The following is a 20,021-nucleotide window of genomic DNA, read 5'->3' on the forward strand; positions in this document are numbered from 1 at the left end:
GTAGCAAAATTACAGTTATGAAGTAGCAACAAAAATAATTTTATGGTTGGGGGTCACCACAACATGAGGAACCATATTAAAGGGTCGCGGCGTTAGGAAGGTTGAGAACCACTGCCCTTGAGTTTTCTGACCCACAGGACTAAGGATACACAGGCATCTGTATGTAAGGCATCATTACGCATAATGAGCCTGGGTCTGAAAGAGGTACAGGCAATAGGAGCACATTTAGTGTCATCAAGGGAGGCGATAGGACCTTGAGGAAGAATAGCATCTCCAAAGATTTCAGTGAGTGGCAAGATTGGAAGATCTTCCAAACAGGGAAAGGACCAGGCGGGAGCAGGTGGGAAAGCTGCGGCTTCCGGTTCCTCCCTACTGGAAGAGGGTGGAGAGACGTTCAAAGACAAGACACTAGGGATTCATCGTCCAGGACACACGTTCCCATCAGAACATAGTTATGTGAATACTTGTCATATAATCTGAATATTTTTGTTCCTGAGATGGTAAATGCCCAGTTGATTATCAGACTAATGAGAAGAAACAAACACCTCGTTTGACCACACTTGAAATGTCATGCCTTTCCTGGCAAGAGTTCAGAGCATTTGCATGAGAGCTGAGCTCACCCCAGGCCTCAGATAGGGGGGCTGTCAACGCTTCAGCTGGTTTCCTGCGCTGAGCAGACAATGCCTGAGAAGAATATCTGCTGCTAGGGAGTCCTGAGTGCCTCCCAGGGAACAAGGCCATTGTTAAGTCTGATTGCCTCACAGCTTGTCCCCAAAATGTCCCACAGCGCCGAAAAGGCCACAAGACAGCTTGGGAGAGTCTGGGGCTAGGACAGTGGCAGGACCAAACCTATGGCTCTTTCCAGGCAGCTGAGTTACTGTTTTTGCTTTTCTTCCTGCTCCCCAACCCCATCAGTTTTTCAAAAACTGTTACCTTGCCCTAACCGGCTTGGCTCAGTGGATAGAGTGTCGGCCTGCGGACTCAAGGGTCCCAGGTTCCATTCCGGTCAAGGGCATGTACCTTGGTTGTGGGCACATCCCCAGTGGGGAGTGTGCAGGAGGCAGCTGATCAGTGTTTCTCTCTCATCGATGTTTCTGACTCTCTATCTCTCTCCCTTCCTCTCTGTAAAAAATCAATAAAATATATTTTTTAAAAAACAACAAAAAACAAAAAAAACCTGTTACCTAAAAGGTAACAGATCTCCCATTCTACTAGGATGACATGAATGAATTTTCAAAAGATGGAAACAGTGTAGAAATTTTTAGTGTTTACATGTATATTGGAATATTTTTTGTTAGACTTCTAAAAATTACAAAGAATTGACTAATCTCTACTATGTGAATGGAAAAACTCTTAAGTACTGTAGGGACACAAAGTAATATAAGCACAGCTTTTTTTTCCCTCAAGGAGTTTACTTCAGCATCGAAAGCAACTTGGTTGAATATGAGGGAAGAGAGAAGAGTAAAACAGGGCTCTACTCTTTAAAAATATATATATATATATATTTAAATATATTTTATTGATTTTTTTTTTTTACAGAGAAGAAGGGAGAGGGATAGAGAGTCAGAAACATCGATAAGAGAGAAACATTGATCAGCTGCCTTCTGCACACCCCCTACTGGGGATGTGCCTGCAACCAAGGTACATGCCCCTGACTGGAATCGAACCTGGGACCCTTCTGTCCACAGGCTGACGCTCCATCCACTGAGCTAAACCAACCAGGGCTTTTAAAATATATTTTTATTAATTTCAGAGAAGAAGGGGGAGGGAGAGAGATAGAAACATCAATGAGGAGAAAGAATCATTGATCGGTTGTCTCCTGCATGCCCCACACTGGAAATCGAGCCAGCAATCCGGGCATGTGCCCTTGACTAGAATTGAACCTGGGACCCTTCAGTCCACAGACTGACGCCCTGTCCATTGAGCCAAACCAGCGAGGGCAGGGCTCTACTCTTTTATTATTATTATTATTATTGATTTTTTACAGAAAGGAAGGGAGAGGGATGAGAGAGAAACATGGATCAGCTGCCTCCTGCACATTCCTTACTGGGGATGTGTCCGCAACCAAGGCACATGCCCTTGACCGGAATCGAACCCAGGACCCTTCGGTCCACAGGCCGAGGCTCTATCCACTGAGCCAAACCAGTGAGGGCAGGGCTCTACTCTTAAGCAGCTTCTGGGTGCGTGGGAAAAGCAGACATATAAACAGCCAGCTAGACATAAGGCAGAATGAAATGAGTGCTGCAGGTCTAAGCCACAACTGAAAGGAAGCGTGGCAGCACTGGCACAGCCGTGGGCAAACTACGGCCCGTTTGAAATGAATAAAACTAAAAAAAAAAAAAAAAGACCGTACCCTTTTATGTAATCATGTTTACTCTGAATTTATATTAGTTCACACAAACACCCCATCCATGCTTTTGTTCAGGCCCTCCGGTCCAGTTTAAGAACCCATTGTGGCCCTCGAGTCAAAAAGTTTGCCCACCCCTGGTAGGGAGACTGGTGGAGACTGAGTTGCGAAGCAGCATCTGGCCACAGAGGAGCGAGGGCTCGGGAAGGGTTGAGGCAGTAAATCCAAGATCTCAGGGAAGCGAGGCCCCTGGGAGGTCCGAGGCTCCTGAAGAAGGGTTCTTGGGAGAAGAGGGTCCTCAGAGTGAAACTTGGCACGAGGAACCTGCTCCCCTAGCCTGGCTGCTCTGCCCACCGACAGCTTCCTCCTGCACCCCAGGTTCTGCCCTGAGTCTCCTCCTTTCATCTCGTGTCGGCTCCTCCCCTTAAGATTGGAAACCCACACTGTGGGAATTTGCCGTTGCTTTTGGTGTTCAATGATGATGCATGGGCAGGGCCACAGCAAGGGAGCAGTGAAACCCAGGGTGCCCCCACTCCCCACCACCCACCACCTCCTCTGGCTCAGGCACCTTGGTACTGACCTGCCAGCTTCTGTCTCGCTCTGCAAGTCTCTACTTTAAAGAGGTTGCTTAGCCTGGCTGAGCATGGACCCAGGAACCAAGAGATCAAGGTTTGATTCCCCTCTGGGCTCATGCCCAGGTTATGGGCTTGATTCCCAAGGAGGGCATGCAGAAGGCAACAGATCAATGATGTTTCTCTCTCATCAGTGTTTCTATCTCTCTCTCCCTCTCCCTTCCTCTCTCTAAAACATGATAAACACACACACACACACACACACACACACACACACACACACACACACATTTTTAAAGCATTGCTTGCTTCCAGGCACTCAGATGACCAACTGGGTTTGGAAGAGAGAGATTTAATACTTTCGCTGTTGAGCTTCTAAGGAAGGCACTGGGTGCCAAAGTCCTTGCGATGTGCATGTGGAGAAGGGCCTCTTGGGGAAGGAGATTCTTTGAATCCTTTTGTAGAGTTTTCCTTCCCCTTCCTCCAGAAAGCAATGACAAGCTCCTGTCCTATAGAAATGGAGTGCACCCCCTTAAATCTAGGACAAGTGTGCCTACACCACAATTCTGGGTGCTTAATGGGATATTAGACACTTGGAGGGCAGGGTCCTCTAGCTGAATCTACTGACAGGCCAGTGCTACCACCAGCTCCCTGCTCGTTGCCACCCCCTCTACACATGCTCCTTAGGCAGGAGCTGTTACTATGGAAATATATTATTTTTTAAAAAGCAAGCAGCCCCAGGCTCAGGAAATAGCACCCGAACAAGCCCCCAGCGGCAGGGAGGTTAGTAGGGTGCCCCTGTGCCCTCGCTCCAAGGCGAAGTGGGGTGGGAATGGCAGGGGGGATAATGTTCCATGTTCTAGCCCAACCTCGACCAGCGGCCAGGTTCGGGCTCTGCTCTCGCCCTGGTCAGTATCAGCTGCACCTCGACCAGGCACTGCTACCTGGGAGGCCACTCGGCGCCTACAGACCAGGGGCCTAACTTCGCCAGGAAATGGGAGTCAAGAAGCTGCTGAGCCGCCCAGCCCGTGTGGCTCAGTGGCTGAGCATCAACCTGTGAACCGGGAGGTCAGGGTTCCATTCCCTGTCAGGGCACAAGCTGGATCCCCAGTGTGGGGCGTGCAGGCAGCAGCCGACGGATGATTCTCTCTCACCGTTGATGTTTCTATCTCTCCCTCTCCCTTCCTCTCTAAAATCAATAAAAATATTTTTTAAGAAGAAAAGAAAAAGCCGAAACCGGTTTGGCTCAGTGGATAGAGCGTCGGCCTGCGGACTGAAAGGTCCCAGGTTCGATTCCGGTCAAGGGCATGTACCTGGGTTGCGGGCATATCCCCAGTAGGAGATGTGCAGGAGGCAGCTGATCGATGTTTCTCTCTCATCGATGTTTCTAACTCTCTATCTCTCTCCCTTCCTCTCTGTAAAAAATCAATAAAATATATTTAAAAAAAAAAAAAAAAGAAGAAAAGAAAAAAAGGAGCTGCAGAGCCTGGGGGAGCTGGGAGAGGGGAAACGCTGTCCATGGGAGTCACCTCCTTAACCCCACAGGCGTCCGAAATGGAAGCAGCAGAGGGGAGAGCGGAGCAGCTTCCCAGGTGAGCGCAGCTACTCCGCGGGGAGCTCGGGAAGGAGGAGCACCCCGGTTCCAGGATGGGGCGGGCGGTCTAAGATCCCGCCTATTTTCAACCCCGGAACCACCTCCGCGGCCGCCTCGCCCTCCCGCCAGACTCCCCAGCGGCAGCGCCCCAAGCCCCAAGCCCCGCCCCGCTGGGTGCGGCCCCTTTAAGGCGGTGGGGGCGGGGCGCGCGGTGTTGTCAGTGTCAGCCCCGCACGCAGCCCCGGGAGCCCAGCGGTGCGGCCGGAGCCCCGCGTTCCTGCAGACGGCCCGGCGGGTCCAGGGGGCTCTCGCCTGGGCGGCGGAGGAGCCCGGCGCGGCTGGCGACTCACCCGAGCGGGACTGCAGGACCGAGGAGCGACCGACCGCTGAGAGGGACCCGGCGCGGTGGCCCCGGGACCCCCTGATCGCTCTCCGGGCACCCACCTTCCCGGCGCCCGCCCCGCAGAGCGCCCGAGCCCGCGCGCCCAGCCCCGGGGGAGCCGCCCGCCCCCGGCCGCCCGGGCCATGCTCCCCCGGGGCAGCGGCTGAGCCCGAGCGGGACCGGGAGCGCAGCCCGCGCGGAGCATGGAGCCGGGCCGGGCCCTGCGGGACGCGGGCTGGGCGGCCCTGCTGGTCCTGTTCGCGGCCTCGCTGCTCACGGTGCTCGGCTGGCTGCTGCAGTCCGCGCGCGGCTGGTGGCAGCGGGGGGCGCCCGGGGACCGGAGCCCGGGACCCGCTCCAGCGGCCGAGCCCGCGGGGCCCCTGCGGGAGCTGGGAGTGTGGCGCTCGCTGCTGAGGCTGCGGGCCGCTCCGGCCGGCGCCCCGGGGGAGCCCGGCGTCCGGGGCCTCCTGGCGTCCCTGTTCGCCTTCAAGTCTTTCCGGGAGAACTGGCAGCGGGCGTGGGTGCGAGCGCTCAATGAGCAGGCCTGCCGCGCCGGGGTGAGTCTGACGGGACACCCAGGGGTCCCCTCGCTCAGCCTTTCCTTCCCAGGGAGGGACCGCTCGCTGCCCGGAGGGCCGGGGGGGGGCAGGGATCAGCGGGGGCGCCCGTGGCCTCTCTTCCTCTTTGGGGTCAGAGAAAAGGGTGCAGGTGAGGCTGGAGGCGGTAGAAAGCCGGCTGGGTCCCCGGTTCAGTGTTCCTGTGGTCGGGATACCCTGGCTCCAACCCCGGTCCAAACTGCTGTTCTCATAGCAACGCTAACCCTGAGCCCGCGGGCGCTTCCGCCCAGTGGTGTGCGGATGGCTTTGGGGGGCGGGGGGCGGGGGGCGCTGCGAGGTTGGGAGGGAGACAGGTAATACTCCTTCCCCGGAATTTGCCTGATTCTCCTGCCCCCACACCCAGTTGACATTTCGGGTCCCAAGTCCCTGATGCGATCAGGCGTATTCCAGAGGAGCCTGATTTACCCTCCTCCGGCCTCAGGAACCCACTGCTCCCGTCTAACTCTTCTGTTTCCATGCTGATGTGTTGGGGGGAAGGTGTCTGGGTGGAGAGCAGATAGTCAGTCCACACTCTCCCCGGGGATGAATGAGCCTATGCCGGCCACCAGCTAGCCTAGTCTACTTCCTCCCTCCGCAAGTCCCAGGAGGTGGGGCAGGAAGCTCTCCTGAGTCTGAGAGGTGGGGTGGGAGGTCGAGGCCTCCCTCTCCGGGGCTCCTGTCCACCCTGGCCCAGGAATCGCTCCTTGCTCTCACTCCACCAGGCCCCTCACTCAGAGGCGTCTCCACCCCCACTCCTGGGAGGGCTTTACTAACTGCCCAGATGCCTAGACACAGAAGTGACCACAGGAGAAGTTGCCCATCTCCTGCCCAGGTGGCTGGCAGAAATCCAAATGGCATCTTTCAGTCCATGCTTGGACTCACACCTCCCCGGCATTCCCCGCACCTTGTCCCTTGGTCAGGAGTGACTCCCAGGGCAGCTGACTCAGCTGGACATTGGCCTCTCTAGCAGGGAGTGGGGCGATTGGGGTTCCAAGCATCCGTCTCGCCATCTCCTGGGGCCTGGCCTCCAGATGTGACAACTGCAGAGCCAGGAATTGGCTTCCCTGGGTTCGGCAGGCAGATGAGCCCTGTGGATTTGTTTCCTCCCATCCCAAGGCCCAAGGAAGAGCTGTCAGTCCATCTGGGCCCCTGCCCAGTTCTCCTTCCCTCCCTGCTCTTCAGACAGGGCTGCAGCAAGTTGCCTCCACTGCAATGAAAGAATTAGGAAGCTCTTTCAAGCCCTAAGCTAAGCAGCTTTTTGCTCCCTAATACCACCCTGCTGTCTGCCTGGAGGGACCCAGACCTCTGGAAGCTGCAGCCCTTTCAGCTTGCTTTTCTTCCCAGTCCCTCTGGTAAAGTTCCCCAAGGCCAGGCTGAGCTGTCTTCATCTCCAAGAGCATGGCTAGAATCATACTCTTGTGCATCCACATCCTATTTATCTGGAAGAAGCTTGGCCTCATTTCTCCAGCTCTTGCCTTGAATAAGTGGGCCTTACTGTTTTTACCCTTAGCTCAGTCATGTCTCTGTCTGCCCAACTATCATATATAAGTGACAACCTATATGATTCACAACGTGATTATTTTTTTTCTGTGCATCCCTTTTCCTTTGGGTGGAGGATGGAGGATGAAGAGGAAGTTGCGGGGAGAGGAGGGAGGCTCCTGGTATTCCAGGAAAAATCTAGGGCCTTCTGCTCAAAGTGACCTGGTCTCTGCGGTGGGCTAGCTCCCCACTTCTCCCTGGCAGCTGCAGGGCCCTGGAGAGGTGGGTTTGGAGGACAACACATCCTATTTGAAAGCCCTGAGCCAAAGAGGGGTCAGGAGCCAGCCTGCAGCTGCGGCCTCAGCAGTGCCAGGTCCCGGCCAGCAACTCAGCAGGCTCGCCCTGCAGAGGCAGCTCCAAAGACCTGACCTATGTCCACATTACTCCCTCAGAGCTCCATCCAGATCGCCTTTGAGGAGATGCCCCAACTCTTACCCAGAGCCAGCATTGGTCATGTGACCTGTGTAGACCAATCAGAGAACACCATGGTAAGGGTCGGCTGGGCAAGGCTTCTTTAGGGTCTCAGAGGGGGCTGATTCCAAGAGTTCCCTTTAGTCCAAGGGCTCTTAACCTGAGGTTGATGAATGACGAAGGGATCCAAGGATTGGCTTCAGGAGGTCTGAGAATCCCACTAAAGTGACATGCAACATGCAGTACATGTGTTCACATCTGCATTTTTCTGGGGAGAAGAGTCTTTGGCTTTTCTACGATTCTTTTATGGACTTGTGGCCTCCAAACAGTAAAGTCTCAAGGACAACTGAAGTGGGGAGGGTCTGCTGATCCATCACAGAGCAGGGCAAAGCCGGATGGCTCATCCTTCCTCCATGCCTAACCCTCATTGCCTCCATGCTTTGCCTGTCCCAGGTGCTGCATTGTCAGCTCTCTGCTGAGGAGGTGATGTTCCCAGTTTCTGTGACCCAACAGTCCCCCGCTGCCGTCTCCATGGAGACCTACCACATCACTCTGACACTGCCACCAACACAGGTGGAGGGGGTGTGGGAAATGGAGTTGGGCAGCAGGTGGTTCAATTGCCTCCGCCTTTTCAGTCGGGCTCCTTTCTAAGAGGGGGTTGGGGTGGGAGGGCCCTGGAGAGTTGGAATAATTGGAGGAGTAGGCAAGTCATCTCAGTCTCTTGGTCCCTGTCCCTAGTTGGAAGTTAACCTAAAGGAAATCCCTGGCGAGGGGCTCCTTGTGTCCTGGGCCTTCAGGAATCGCCCAGATCTCAGCCTGACAGTGCGTCCCAAGCTGCAGGCCAGAGAGGTAAGGGAGCAGGGCTGGGGGTCGGGGGAGGCAGGAAGAGGCAGAGCAGGGAAGGGGAGGCCGAGCTGAGTGCCCGTCTCTATGCTCCTCTTCTCCCTGCAGAGAGGTGAGGAGCAAGTGGAGCTCTCCACGATTAAGGAGCTGATAGAGGATGCCATCGTCAGCACCCAGCCAGCCATGATGGTCAACCTCAGGGTGTGCTCTGCCCCTGGAGGGCTGGTGAGTAGACACTGAGAGCGAATAGTTTGCACCCTGACCGGTGTGGCTCAGTTGGTTGAGAATCATCCCATGCACCAAAAGGTCACCAGTTCCATTCCTGGTCAGGGCACATGCCGGGTTTTGGGCTCGATCCTCAGTAGGGGGCTTGCGGGAGGGAGCTGATTGATGTTTCTCTCTCTCTCTCTCCCTCTCCCTCTCCCTTCCCTTCTCTCCAAAAATCAATAAGAAAATATTTTTCTATATATATATTTTATTGGTTTTTTACAGAGAGGAAGGGAGAGAGATAGAGAGTTAGAAACATCGATGAGAGAGAAACATCGATCAGCTGCCTCCTGCACATCTCCCACCGGGGATGTGCCCATAACCCAGGCATATGCCCTTGACCAGAATCGAACCTGGGACCCTTCAGTCCGCAGGCCGACGCTCTATCCACTGAGCCAAACCGGTTTCGGCAAGAAGATATTTTTTAAAAAATCAAATTGTTTGCAGGCATAGTGTCTTCAGGGTACTATGTTGGAATTCTCTTTTGACCTTTTGTATTTAGATACCCAGTGAGAAGCCACCCACACTGTCCCAGGCCCAGCCAGCCATCCCCAGACCCACCCGGTTATTCCTCCGGCAGCTTCGAGCATCGCACCTGGGGAGTGAGCTGGAAGGTGAGAGCTCGCCGTGGCTAGGGGCTGCCGAGGTTATGGTTGCAGGCAGTTGGCCTCTCTTTTCCTTAGTGGCTTCCCATCTTTGATCTGAGCATCTCATTTCTGTCTCCTCCCAGGCAGTGGGGACCTGTGCTGCATGGCCGAGCTCGACAACCCCATGCAGCAGAAGTGGACCAAGTCCGCGAGGGCGGGCCCCGAGGTGGAGTGGACTGAGGAGCTGGCCCTGTAAGGATTCCCGCCCCGCCCCGTTCCCAGGCAGACAGCCATCCCTTCCAGCAAAGCCTGGCACAAACCAGCTCTGTTGTCACTAAACCTTGATGTGTGCCCCTTTAGGCCAGGCCCCCACTAGGTCCTGGAGTACAGATGTGACCACGATTCAGTGCCCACCTCGGTGTGGTTTCCGTGTCAAGGCAGAGATAGATGGATGCAAAGAGAATGGAATTAGTGGTCTCTTCGAGGTTAAGTTAACAAAAAGTGCACAGGAACGCCCCCCTGGGGAGAGTAATTCCGGGAGGGGAATCAGGATCAGAGCAGGCTCCGTGGAGGAGGCGATATTTAAACCACACCTTCCAGTACCAGGAGGATTTCAACACGTGTTCCCGGCAGAGGGAAGAGCGTGAGCAAAGGGAAGATGGTGGTTTGACATAGAGACAGAGACAGGAAGGCGGAGCGGGGCAGGGGCGGCGGGGCTTGAATGCCCCGCTGAGGCGTATGGTCTCCACTCGGGCCCTCTCCTATTCTCCTGGGAGAGGAAGTCCTTGGAGGGCAGGGGTGACTCTGATTGGAGCACTCATACCATCTCATTTATGTACATCACTGTCTGCCTCTGTCCTGTGATCAGTTGGAGGATGGATTCCTTTTGCTAACCTCCCCCCTCCCTGCCCCTGCTTCTCCTGGCCGCAGGGATCTGGGCCCCCAGAGCCGGGAGCTGGTCCTCAGGGTGCTGAGGAGCAGCCACCGTGGAGACGGTGAGTAGGAGGCCAGAAGGCGCACCCTGGGGGGCGTGGGGAGGCAGGTGCTGAGTGGAGCCTGACCATGGGCCCAGCTCATGGTGCTGCCCCTTCCCCAGCTGAACTCCTGGGCCAGGCCACACTGCCCGTGGGCTCCCCTTCCAGACCACTGTCCCGGAGACAGGTGTGCCCACTCACCCCGGGGCCTGGGACAGCCTTGGGACCCGCAGCCACCGTGGCAGTGGAGGTGAGGAGCGACCCGGGAAAGATGGGAGGAGGTAGCACAGGATGGTCTCTGAGGCCCGGGCTCTTTGTGCTCCCACCCCTCGATAGCTTCAGTATGAGGAGGGTTCCCCCCGGAACCCCACCCCCTCCATGCCACGCCCCAGCATCACACCTACCAAGAAGGTCGAGCTGGACCGCACCATCATGCCTGATGGCACCATTGTCACCACGGTCACCACTGTCCAGTCCCGGCCTCGCACTGTAGATGGCAAGTCAGGTAAGAAGGAGGAGCTGAGAGCCCAGCAGTGGCCAGGGGCCTTGAGCGGCAGATCGGTGGAGGGACAGGGAGGGGCAAGGAAAGCTCTAACCCTAACCACCCCTGTTCTCCACCGCATCGTCCTCATTATCTCTGTCTCCCTCGGACTTCCCCTCTCACCCTCCCTCTCCCTGACTGGTCCCTCCCATGTCAACCCTGGGCCCACCTACCCCGCCACTGCGGGTGACTCTTGCACTTCTACCTCCTAAGTTTCCGGTCTTTTCACGGGTCCGGGTCCGTTCCCCTCTCTTCCCCCAGCCCCACTGCCTCATCTTCCCTCCCTCTAGCCTCAGGCAGCCAGTGCCCTGCAGGACCCTTCCACACGCCCAGTGGCCTCCATGGTGTTTCTTCTACTCCCAGGGTCCTCCATGACATTTCTCCCATCTCTAGGGTCCCATGGGATTCCCCTCCGTGCAGGGGCCCCATGTGCCATCTCGCACCTCAGTATTTTCATGGCATCTCCGCACACTCCCATTAGTTCCTGTGGTGCCTCTTTGTCCCCAGGGCATCTTCTTCTTCCTGTTTTTTTTTTTATAAGGAATATAAGATATTTTTTTGTTAAATATATTTTATTGTTTTCAGAGAGGGAGAGGGAGAGAGAAACATCAATGATGAGAGAGAACCATTGATCGGCTGCCTCCTGCACACCCCACACTGGGGACCAAGCCCCCAAACCGGGCATGTGCCCTTGACCGGAATTGAACCTGGGACCTTCAATTCACAGCCTGATGCTCTATCCACTGAGCCAAACTGGCTAGGGCCCCATGGTATCTTCATAATCACTCTTGTGATTCATCATCTCTGAGTCACCCCTGCCCTCTGAGTCACCAAAGCCTACATCTCAACAAAGATGGGATGGGCGGGGGCCATTCTCAAACACCCCCAGCTCACTGACCCTCCCCCACCCAGCAGACTCCCCCTCCCGCTCCCCGTCCAAGGTGGAGGTGACCGAGAAGACGACGGTGCTGAGTGAGAGCGGTGGCCCGAGCAGCACCTCCCACAGCAGCAGCCGTGAGTGGGGACCTGGAACGTGGGAGTGTCAGCTGGTATGGGGGCCCCAAAGTCAAAGCCATTTTGGGTGGGGCCTGGGGGTTCTGGTCCAAGGGGAGCTGGAGCGGAGTTGGGTCCACCCTCTGCCCAGCAGGGGAGAGCCACCTTGCCAACGGCCTGGACCCTGTGGCAGAGACAGCCATTCGCCAGCTGACAGAGCCCAGTGGGCGGGCAGCCAAGAAGACACCCACAAAGCGGAGCACCCTCATTATCTCAGGTGTTTCCAAGGTAACAGCTCTGGGGAGAGCAGCCAAGGTGGGGAGGAAGCCCTCACGGATCATTGCAGTCCATTCAAACCTGTCCCTCTCGCCAGGTGCCCATTGCGCAGGACGAGCTGGCGCTGTCACTGGGCTACGCGGCCTCTCTGGAGGCCTCGGCGCAGGACTCTGCCGGAGACAGCAGTGGCCCCTCTCCCCCGCCCTCGGACCCCCCAGCCGCCTTTCCAGGAGCCCTGGACGCCCTCTCCAGCCCCACCAGCATCCAGGAGGCCGATGAGACCACACGTTCGGACATTTCCGAGAGGCCGTCGGTAGATGATGTCGAGTCGGAAACAGGATCAACTGGTGCCCTGGAGACCCGCAGCCTCAAGGATCACAAAGGTGGGGAGAGGTCGGCAACCGCCTCCTCTGATACTCAGTGTCATGACCTGGGTCCTCCTGGAGCCTTAGGGACATGAAGGCCGAAGCCAATGGGCTGTGTCCTTCCACAGGGGCTGCCAGAGGCCCAGCCGGTCTCAGCCGAGCTACAGTAGAGAGGGAGCTGGATGCGCTGGGTCCTGTGGCATATTTACCACAAGTTTCCTTTTTCCCGTGTCTAAGTGTGTCTCTTCCTTCCCTTGTGTGTTTTTTTCTTCCTTCCCTTTCTTTTATTTTCATATATATTTTTATTGATTTCAGAGAGGAAGGAGAGAGAGAGAGAAACATCAATGATGAGAGAATCATTGATCAGCTGCCTCCTGCACGTCCCACACTGGGGATCGAGCCCGTAACCCAGGCATGTGCCCTTGACCGGAATCAAACCCAGGACCCTTCAATCCGCAGGCTGACGCTCTATCCACTGAGCGAAACTGGCCAGGGCTTTCTTCCCTTTCATTATGTACTCTTTCCCCTGTGAGTATATGAATCCTACCCCGGGCCCTAACCGGTTTGGCTCAGTGTACAGAGCAGTGATGGCGAACCTTTTGAGCTCGGTGTGTCAGCATTTTGAAAAACCCTAACTTAACTCTGGTGCCGTGTCACATAGAGAAATTTTTTGATATTTGCAACCATAGTAAAACAGACTTATATTTTTGATATTTATTTTATATATTTAAATGTCATTTAACAAAGAAATATCAACCAGAAAAATGAGTTTGCGTGTCACCTCTAACACGCATGTCATAGGTTCGCCATCACTGGTATAGAGCGTCGGCCTGCGGACTGAAGGGTCCCAGGTTCGATTCCGGTCAAGGGCATGTACCTTGGTTGCCGGCACATACCCAGTGGCGGGTGTGCAGGAGGCAGCTGATCGATCTCTTTCATTGATGTTTCTAACTATCCCTCTCCCTTCCTCTCTGTAAAAAAATCAATAAAATATATTTTAAAAAAAGAAAAGAATCCTACCCTAGGCTGACCTAGGACTGTCCCTGCGCAGTGACACGCCTTGTGGGCGGCTGGGGTACTCCTCACTTCTAAAGATGAGGGCTTCCCCCAACATCTTCAGCCCTCTGTCAACGGGTCTGAGTCTGTCAACCACAAGGGCACTTAACCATTTACGGCTGAAGCCGGCATCACTTCTTGGGATAATGAGTTCCCAAACCCAAAGCCTGCCGAGTGAGCGCCTCCTCATGACCCTGGTCTGAATGGACCTCTTGGATGCACTCCTTCCTGCTCACATCCTGTAATTTGTCAATGAGCCCGTTTCAGGCAATCTTGTTCTTCCATGTCTGCCTCTGAGGACATTTCTTTTTTTCTTCTTTTAAAAATATTTTTGATTTCAGGGAGGAAGGGAGAGGGAGAGATAAAGAGAGAGAAACATCAATGATGACAGAAACATTGATGGACCGCCTCCTGCACGCCCCGACCGGGGACCGAGCTGCAACCAGCTTATGTGCCCTGACCTCCTGGTTCATAGGTCAACACACAACCACCCAGCGACCACCGGGATGAGGACATTTCTTTAGAGACACCCTCTGCTCAGCCTTGTTTTCCCACAGTGAAGAGTCGGGTGGCCAGTCTGTGGGCACAGAGCAGCGGCCCTGACTGCTCCGCGGCCAGCGCTCAGCAGGGCGCAGGCTCCGCAGCCAGGACCGGGGCACGTGTCTACCTTCCTCCCCAGGAAGCCCGGCTCCCCGGCCCAGGGCCTGGTCTGTTCCGCGGCCCACCCCTCCATGCTTGGTCTTTTTTTTTTTTTTTTTAATATATTTTTATTGGCCAGAGAGGAAGGAAGAGGGAGAGAGAGAAACATCCATGAGGAGAGAGAATCGTGGGTTGGCTGCCTCCTGCGCGCCCCGCACTGGGCTCTGGCCGGGTGGTCCTCCCTCCGCACCCGGCCGCTCAGCGCCCCCTCGCCCCCCCCCCCCGCTCAGCGCCCCCCCCCCGCTCAGCGCCCCCTCCCCCCCGCTCAGCGCCCCCTCCTCCCGCTCAGCGCCCCCTCCCCGCTCAGCGCCCCCTCCTCCCGCTCAGCGCCCCCTCCTCCCGCTCAGCGCCCCCTCCTCCCGCTCAGCGCCCTCTCTCCCCGCTCAGCGCCCCCTCCCCGCTCAGCGCCCCCTCCTCCCGCTCAGCGCCCCCTCCCCGCTCAGCGCCCCTCCCCCCCGCTCAGCGCCCTCTCCCCGCTCAGCGCCCTCTCCCGGCTCAGCGCCCTCTCCTCCCGCTCAGCGCCTCCCCCCCGCTCAGCGCCCCCTCCTCCCGCTCAGCGCCCTCTCCTCCCGCTCAGCGCCTCCTCCCCGCTCAGCGCCCCTCCCCCCCGCTCAGCGCCCCCCCCCTCCCCCCGCTCAGCGCCCTCTCCCTCCGCAGTGAGCTTCCTGCGCAGCGGCACGAAGCTCCTCTTCCGCCGGCGGCCCCGCCAGAGGGAAGCTGGGCTGAGCCAGTCGCACGATGACCTCTCGGACAGCATGGCCGCGCCCAGCGCCCGCAGGAAGGCCGGCAGCTTCTCCCGCCGCCTCATGAAGCGCTTCTCCTTCAAGTCCAAACCCAAGGCCGCCGGCAGCCCCAGCCCGCAGCTGTGAGGCCTCCTCGCTGAGCCCGGAGGGCGGCCCGGCACGGGCACCGGCGGGGGAGCGGGAGCCGTGGGCCCTGCGGGCGGCGAGGACGCAGGGGTGCGGGGAGCAAGCAGGGGCGCTGCCTGGCACGCGTGGCCTCCCAGAGCGGTGCCCGCAGAGGGTCCCGGGTGCTCAGCTCCCCGACATCCCTCCTAATTTATTCGCTTTTCTATTTGTATGTCTGGGAGCTCCTGCTGGCGCCCAGGTGGCCTTGCCCATCTCAGGAGGCGGGCGGTCCCTGTGGGCTGGGGCTCCCTCCCTCCCAGCCCTGCGCAGCCCGCACCGCACCGTGTCCCTGAGGACATGGCAGCCCACAGGAAGCCGGGGTGGGGCAGGTCCTCCCTCCTCCGCCTCCGCTCCTGCCCCGCCCCCCCCTTTAGTACCTTTTTTTTTTTTTTTTTTTTGTACTTGATGCCTCGCTGGGAGATCTCCTGGCGGGACCCCTCCCTGTACTGATGGCTCTAGGGGCCGCATTGAAAGACTGCCTGACGATGGACACGAGCGGAAGCAGGGGTCTTCCGCAGTGTGTTGAGAGATGATGATGGCCATTGCTGTGAGATGATTTGGAATTTAATTTATTAAAGTCAAATTGGAATTTATAAACTGGACCATTGGTTATACTTTGAAAGGGGAAGGGGCAGGGAGGCTGTGGGGTTGATGGGGTGGGAGGATCCCACACGGCCCAGGGAGGGGGGAGGGGGCACACATATTGGGTTTTCTAAGAACTTCCTTCCTACCCAGCCAGTGTGGCTCAGTGGTTGAGCATCAACCTGTGAACCAGGAGGTCATGGTTCCAATCCCAGTCAGGACACATGCCCCGTTGCTTCTCGATCCCCAATGTGAGACATACAGGAGGCAGCTGATCCATGATTCTCTCTCATCATTGATGTTTCTATCTCTCCTTCTAGCTTCCTCTCTGAAATCAATAAAAATACACATTTTAAAAAAGTTCCTTCCTGCAGGGAGGAAGGGACATGTAGAAAGAAGATGAAGAACAAGAGTCTTTAAAGAGTGAAGTTATAGCAAAAAAGGCAGTTTGCTAGTACAGTCTGAAAGGGTGAGGGCTACGCCCTCCATCTTGCCCCAGATCCTCCATTTTTGGGCCGCAGCCATTAGCCATGTTCTCAACAAGGAGCTTCTTCCCTGAAGCCCAAGCCTCTGCTGGCCACACCTAGGATTTCTTTAAACTAACCAATGACAAGGGAAGTGCTCGCCATAGACATAACCACATCCTGTGTAACAAGATCCCGACTTGCACTTGGCCAATTGACAGGGCCCACAGTCCTCTCTCCTCCCCTTACTCCAACCCCCCTATAAAGCCCCTCTTCCCACAGGGCTCTCTCTCTCTACCCCTGCCGCTGCATTGGTGAGTGTGGTGGACGGAGAGCTCGAGCTAGCTCGAATAAAGACTCTTTTTGCTTTTGCATCGGACTCGGCTGGCTCCCTGGTGGTCTTTTGGGGATCCTGAAATCTGGGCATAACATCTGGGGGCTCGTCCGGGATCCCAAGACCCTTGAGGGACCCCTGATCCAGAGAGTCTGACTGGCCGCGGTAGGTGTCTGTGTGTTGTGTATTCTGTTCTGTGTGTTATATGTTCTGTCCTATGTGAGCTCACTTCTGAAATTCTGTAGTGCCCGAAGCGGTCTAGGTGGACGCACTGCTGAAGGACCACGGGCGGGGAGAGTCAGAAGACGTTCTGCTCTTCAGGAGGGACGTGTATTCCCCCTCGAGGATCTGAGACGAGGTGGGTCCCTCCCGCCGGTTGGCGTATGGCCATCGTCTAGCTTTCAGGTTTGCTTCCATGGAGTTGGAAGGCTGTACTTTTGGGCCCTTTAGTTGTCTGTTTGTGGGTGTTTTTTTTTATGTTTTACTCTATGGACTTACTGTACGGACATTATGGGACAGACTCAAACTACTCCTTTAAGCATTATGGTCGATCATTCTAAAGAGGTAAAGGGAAGAGCCAGCAACCTCAGTGCGGAGGTCCGGAAAGGCTGGTGGCAGACTTTTTGTTCCAGGGAGTGGCCGACTTTTAATGTCAGGTGGCCGCCGGAGGGGACTTTCGACCCCCCCACCATCCGCCGGGTTAGGGACGTTGTCTCCCAACCCATGGAGGGACATCCTGATCAACTCTCTTACATTGTTACTTGGCAGGACCTCATGGAAGACCCACCATCTTGGCTTAGGCCCTTCCTACCTCCATGCCCTCCTGGGCCGAAGCCCATTCCAGCAGGGCTTATTGATCTGTTAGATTCTGTACTTTTCACCCACCAGCCTACATGGGACAACTGCCAGATCCTGTTCACAACCGAGGAGAGGGAAAGAATCCTCAATGAGGCCTGGAAAGTGGTTCCAGGCGTGGACGGGAACCCAATCACCAACCAGGCCCAGATAGATGTCTCTTTTCCCTTAACTTGGCCTGAATGGGATTTCAACATGGCAGAAGGTAAGGAGAGGCTTCGGGTCTACCGCCAGACTCTAACGGGGAGTCTCTGCATGGCTGCTAGAAAGCCAACTAATTTGGCCAAGGTGGGGAATGTTCAGCAGGAAAGGAATGAGTCTCCAGCTGCCTTTTTAGAACGGATCATGGAGGCTTACCACACCTACACCCCCATGAGTCCAGAAGCTCCTGAAAACAAGGCAGCTGCGATCATAAGCTTTGTAAACCAATCGGCCACGGATATTAGATAGAGTTTTGAGCTGGAATCTCTTTACAAATGTACAAAATAAAACCCCAAGACTGAATATTTCCTAAGAAAAATGGCAAAATTTTACCCAAAGGAAAAAAGATACTGGCTAGATTCTAGCAGCAGGATTGGCATTTCCATAATAAAGGACAGTTTTTAAATGCTAATGAAGGGTGTTAAAAAGTTAACTTCAAGGCCTAAAAGGAAATTCAGTAAAATTGTCTCTGTTACAAAAATTTGCTAAAAAATATACCTTAAAATAATAATTTGAATTTGAATCTCAAAAATTATTGAACTATATTAATTATAAAAATCTAAGTAGCCCAGGTAAAAGACGGCTATGCCCTTTAATTAAGGCTGGCTTCCCAAGGCAATTTCTAATGGGAGGAAGGGCTAGCCTCCCTTCCCCCAACAGAACAAGCAGGTAGGCAAAAATTTCCCGCCAGTGGCAACTTCTAAAGACAGGCTTGCTTCCCAGTTTCCCATCCTTGGGAGAAAGAATGTAAATAATTTACATTTTAATGGTTACCTGTTTCCAGTCAATGGCAGCCCAAGGCTTTGGGAGTTTGATAAATTAGATATTCTGAAATAACAAAATGCTAAAATATTAATCTGAATTTGCCTCATGAAAATTCTAGAGGACAGAATTAAATCTGTTGGTTGATTATGTCTTGCATTTTTGAAGTTTATTCTTAAAAATGTTACTAATTGAGAAATGCTAAATATTTGACTTGCCAGCTAAAAGTTTAAGGTTCAGATTGAATTGGGAGAAATTGTGTAGTTGTGGTAGCTAAATGTGTAAAGTGTAGAAGTTTATTTTGAGAAAATAATTTTTTGTTTTCTCTAAAATAATTAGAAGTTAAAAATATGTTACTCATTGGTCTGATAAAAAGAGGATTAATTTTGTGATCTCAACTGAAATTTTTAAAAAAATATATATTTTATTGATTTTTTACAGAGAGGAAGGGCGAGAGATAGAGAGTTAGAAACATCGATCAGCTGCCTCCTGCACATCTCCTACTGGGGATATGCCCGCAACCCAGGTACATGCCCTTGACCGGAATTGAACCTGGGACCTTTCAGTCCGCAGGCCGACGCTCTATCCACTGAGCCAAACCGGTTTCGGCTCAACTGAAATTTTTAATACAAAAACCAGTTTAAATTTAAATATTCTTTAAGATAATTATAAAAGGTATAAACAGCTAATGGGATTTCTGTTTGTCTGCAATATAACGTTGGCCATCTATCTTTTAGGGATTTTGGTTTGCTCTTCCCTTCTTTATTGTGAGACTAAGGAAATCATCTTTTCTGTCAGAGAACAGTTTAGACAGCCACAATGTTGAGTTGCGTGACATGGCAGCCGCCATGTTAGCCGCATGGCTTGCCACGCCCCTGAGGGACGCCATCTTGAAACAGCAAAGGCCCCTCCCTCTGACTTAGCCAATCACAAAAGGAATGTCTGCTCACTGCAGCAGGATGGGATTTCAGGAGTGGAGCTTTAAAGAAGAGTTTTAATGCAGAAATGCGGATGGGGCAGGAAGTGTGCTTGCCTCTTGGATTTATTTAATACTATTTTTAAGCTAATCTCTTAAATCTAGAAAACCCTGCTTTCCTTAAACTAAGGACAATTAAAGGTTATATGTTCCCTCCCTAAACAAAAGTTAAGTAGCTTATGTCAAAGTCTTTAAAAGGGACTGATAACAGTAATCCAATTTCTAAAGTGAAGTATGATAAAATTAAGTTGTCATGATATTCTTACATGGTATTATTCTACAAGTTTCATTAATTTTTTTTAGGGTGGGGGGATAAAATGGACACATATGTAATACCCTTTGTAATACTTTAAGCAATAAATAAAAAAAAAGTTTCATTAATATTTTTTTGATGCTTTATCCCAAACAAACTATAAATTAATTCTTTGAATGTTTGGCAGCAACTTAAGGACATGAAAGGATTTATTCCCTTCCACTGTGTGGAAGGCCCCCTGGGAAGGCACTTAAGCATTCTGTATTGACCTCTCTTGACCTTTTTTTGCCAAGAGGATTCCAATTGTCTACAGCTGTTATCTGAGCTCTCCGTTCAAGCTGAGATCATGAAAAGCTGGTACCATGGATCTGTTTCTTGCCCAATGGCGTAAGCTAGGCCCTCTCTGGAGAAGAAACCTGGGTTCCCCATGATCAAGGCCGGGGCCCCGCCAGCAGGTGAGGGGATCCAAAGGCAGTTGCTGGGCATGGAGGCCAGAGGGACATAGGTTAACAAGGAGACATAATTGAACCTCACATCACCCTACTTGGCCCAGAGGATGGCTGGTAGTCAATGACGGGTAAGACCCCCCCCCTCAGGGAGGGGTGACCTAAGACAGGCACAGTTGGGGGGCCAGTAGGAGAGAA

At 54.0% G+C, this 20,021-nt stretch overlaps 1 protein-coding gene across 2 annotated transcripts; it reads left to right on the forward strand.

The window, feature by feature from the left end:
- The first annotated feature begins 4,826 nt into the window (after nucleotides 1-4,826).
- On the forward strand, nucleotides 4,827-17,856 carry C2CD2L (C2CD2 like). 2 transcript variants are annotated; one of them, XM_081098565.1, is made up of 14 exons: nucleotides 4,827-5,452; nucleotides 7,423-7,518; nucleotides 7,895-8,014; nucleotides 8,180-8,290; nucleotides 8,393-8,509; nucleotides 9,054-9,165; nucleotides 9,282-9,390; nucleotides 10,069-10,133; nucleotides 10,235-10,362; nucleotides 10,449-10,617; nucleotides 11,569-11,667; nucleotides 11,798-11,934; nucleotides 12,020-12,305; nucleotides 14,700-17,856. In XM_081098565.1, exons 1-14 carry the CDS (start codon nucleotides 5,099-5,101, stop codon nucleotides 14,909-14,911), a joined length of 2,115 nt encoding a protein of 704 aa, XP_080954691.1. In that variant the 5' UTR covers nucleotides 4,827-5,098; the 3' UTR covers nucleotides 14,912-17,856. The 2 variants fall into 2 exon arrangements, with proteins under 2 accessions (XP_080954691.1, XP_080954692.1); XM_081098566.1 differs by having other exon boundaries at nucleotides 11,801-11,934.
- The last annotated feature ends 2,165 nt before the right edge of the window (nucleotides 17,857-20,021 follow it).

Source organism: Myotis nattereri (genome assembly GCF_964212035.1).
Source record: "Myotis nattereri genome assembly, chromosome: 9".
NCBI lineage: Eukaryota > Metazoa > Chordata > Mammalia > Chiroptera > Vespertilionidae > Myotis > Myotis nattereri.

What these genes read in the sequence shown, in the direction of transcription:
- C2CD2L (XM_081098565.1), top strand. Translation starts at nt 5,099, where the DNA reads ATGGAGCCGGGCCGGGCCCTGCGGGACGCGGGCTGGGCGGCCCTGCTG. An exon ending in CCAAGCTGCAGGCCAGAGAG is followed by an intron (nt 8,291 to 8,392) that starts GTAAGGGAGCAG and finishes TTCTCCCTGCAG; the next exon opens with AGAGGTGAGGAGCAAGTGGA. An exon ending in CCTGGGGAGTGAGCTGGAAG is followed by an intron (nt 9,166 to 9,281) that starts GTGAGAGCTCGC and finishes GTCTCCTCCCAG; the next exon opens with GCAGTGGGGACCTGTGCTGC.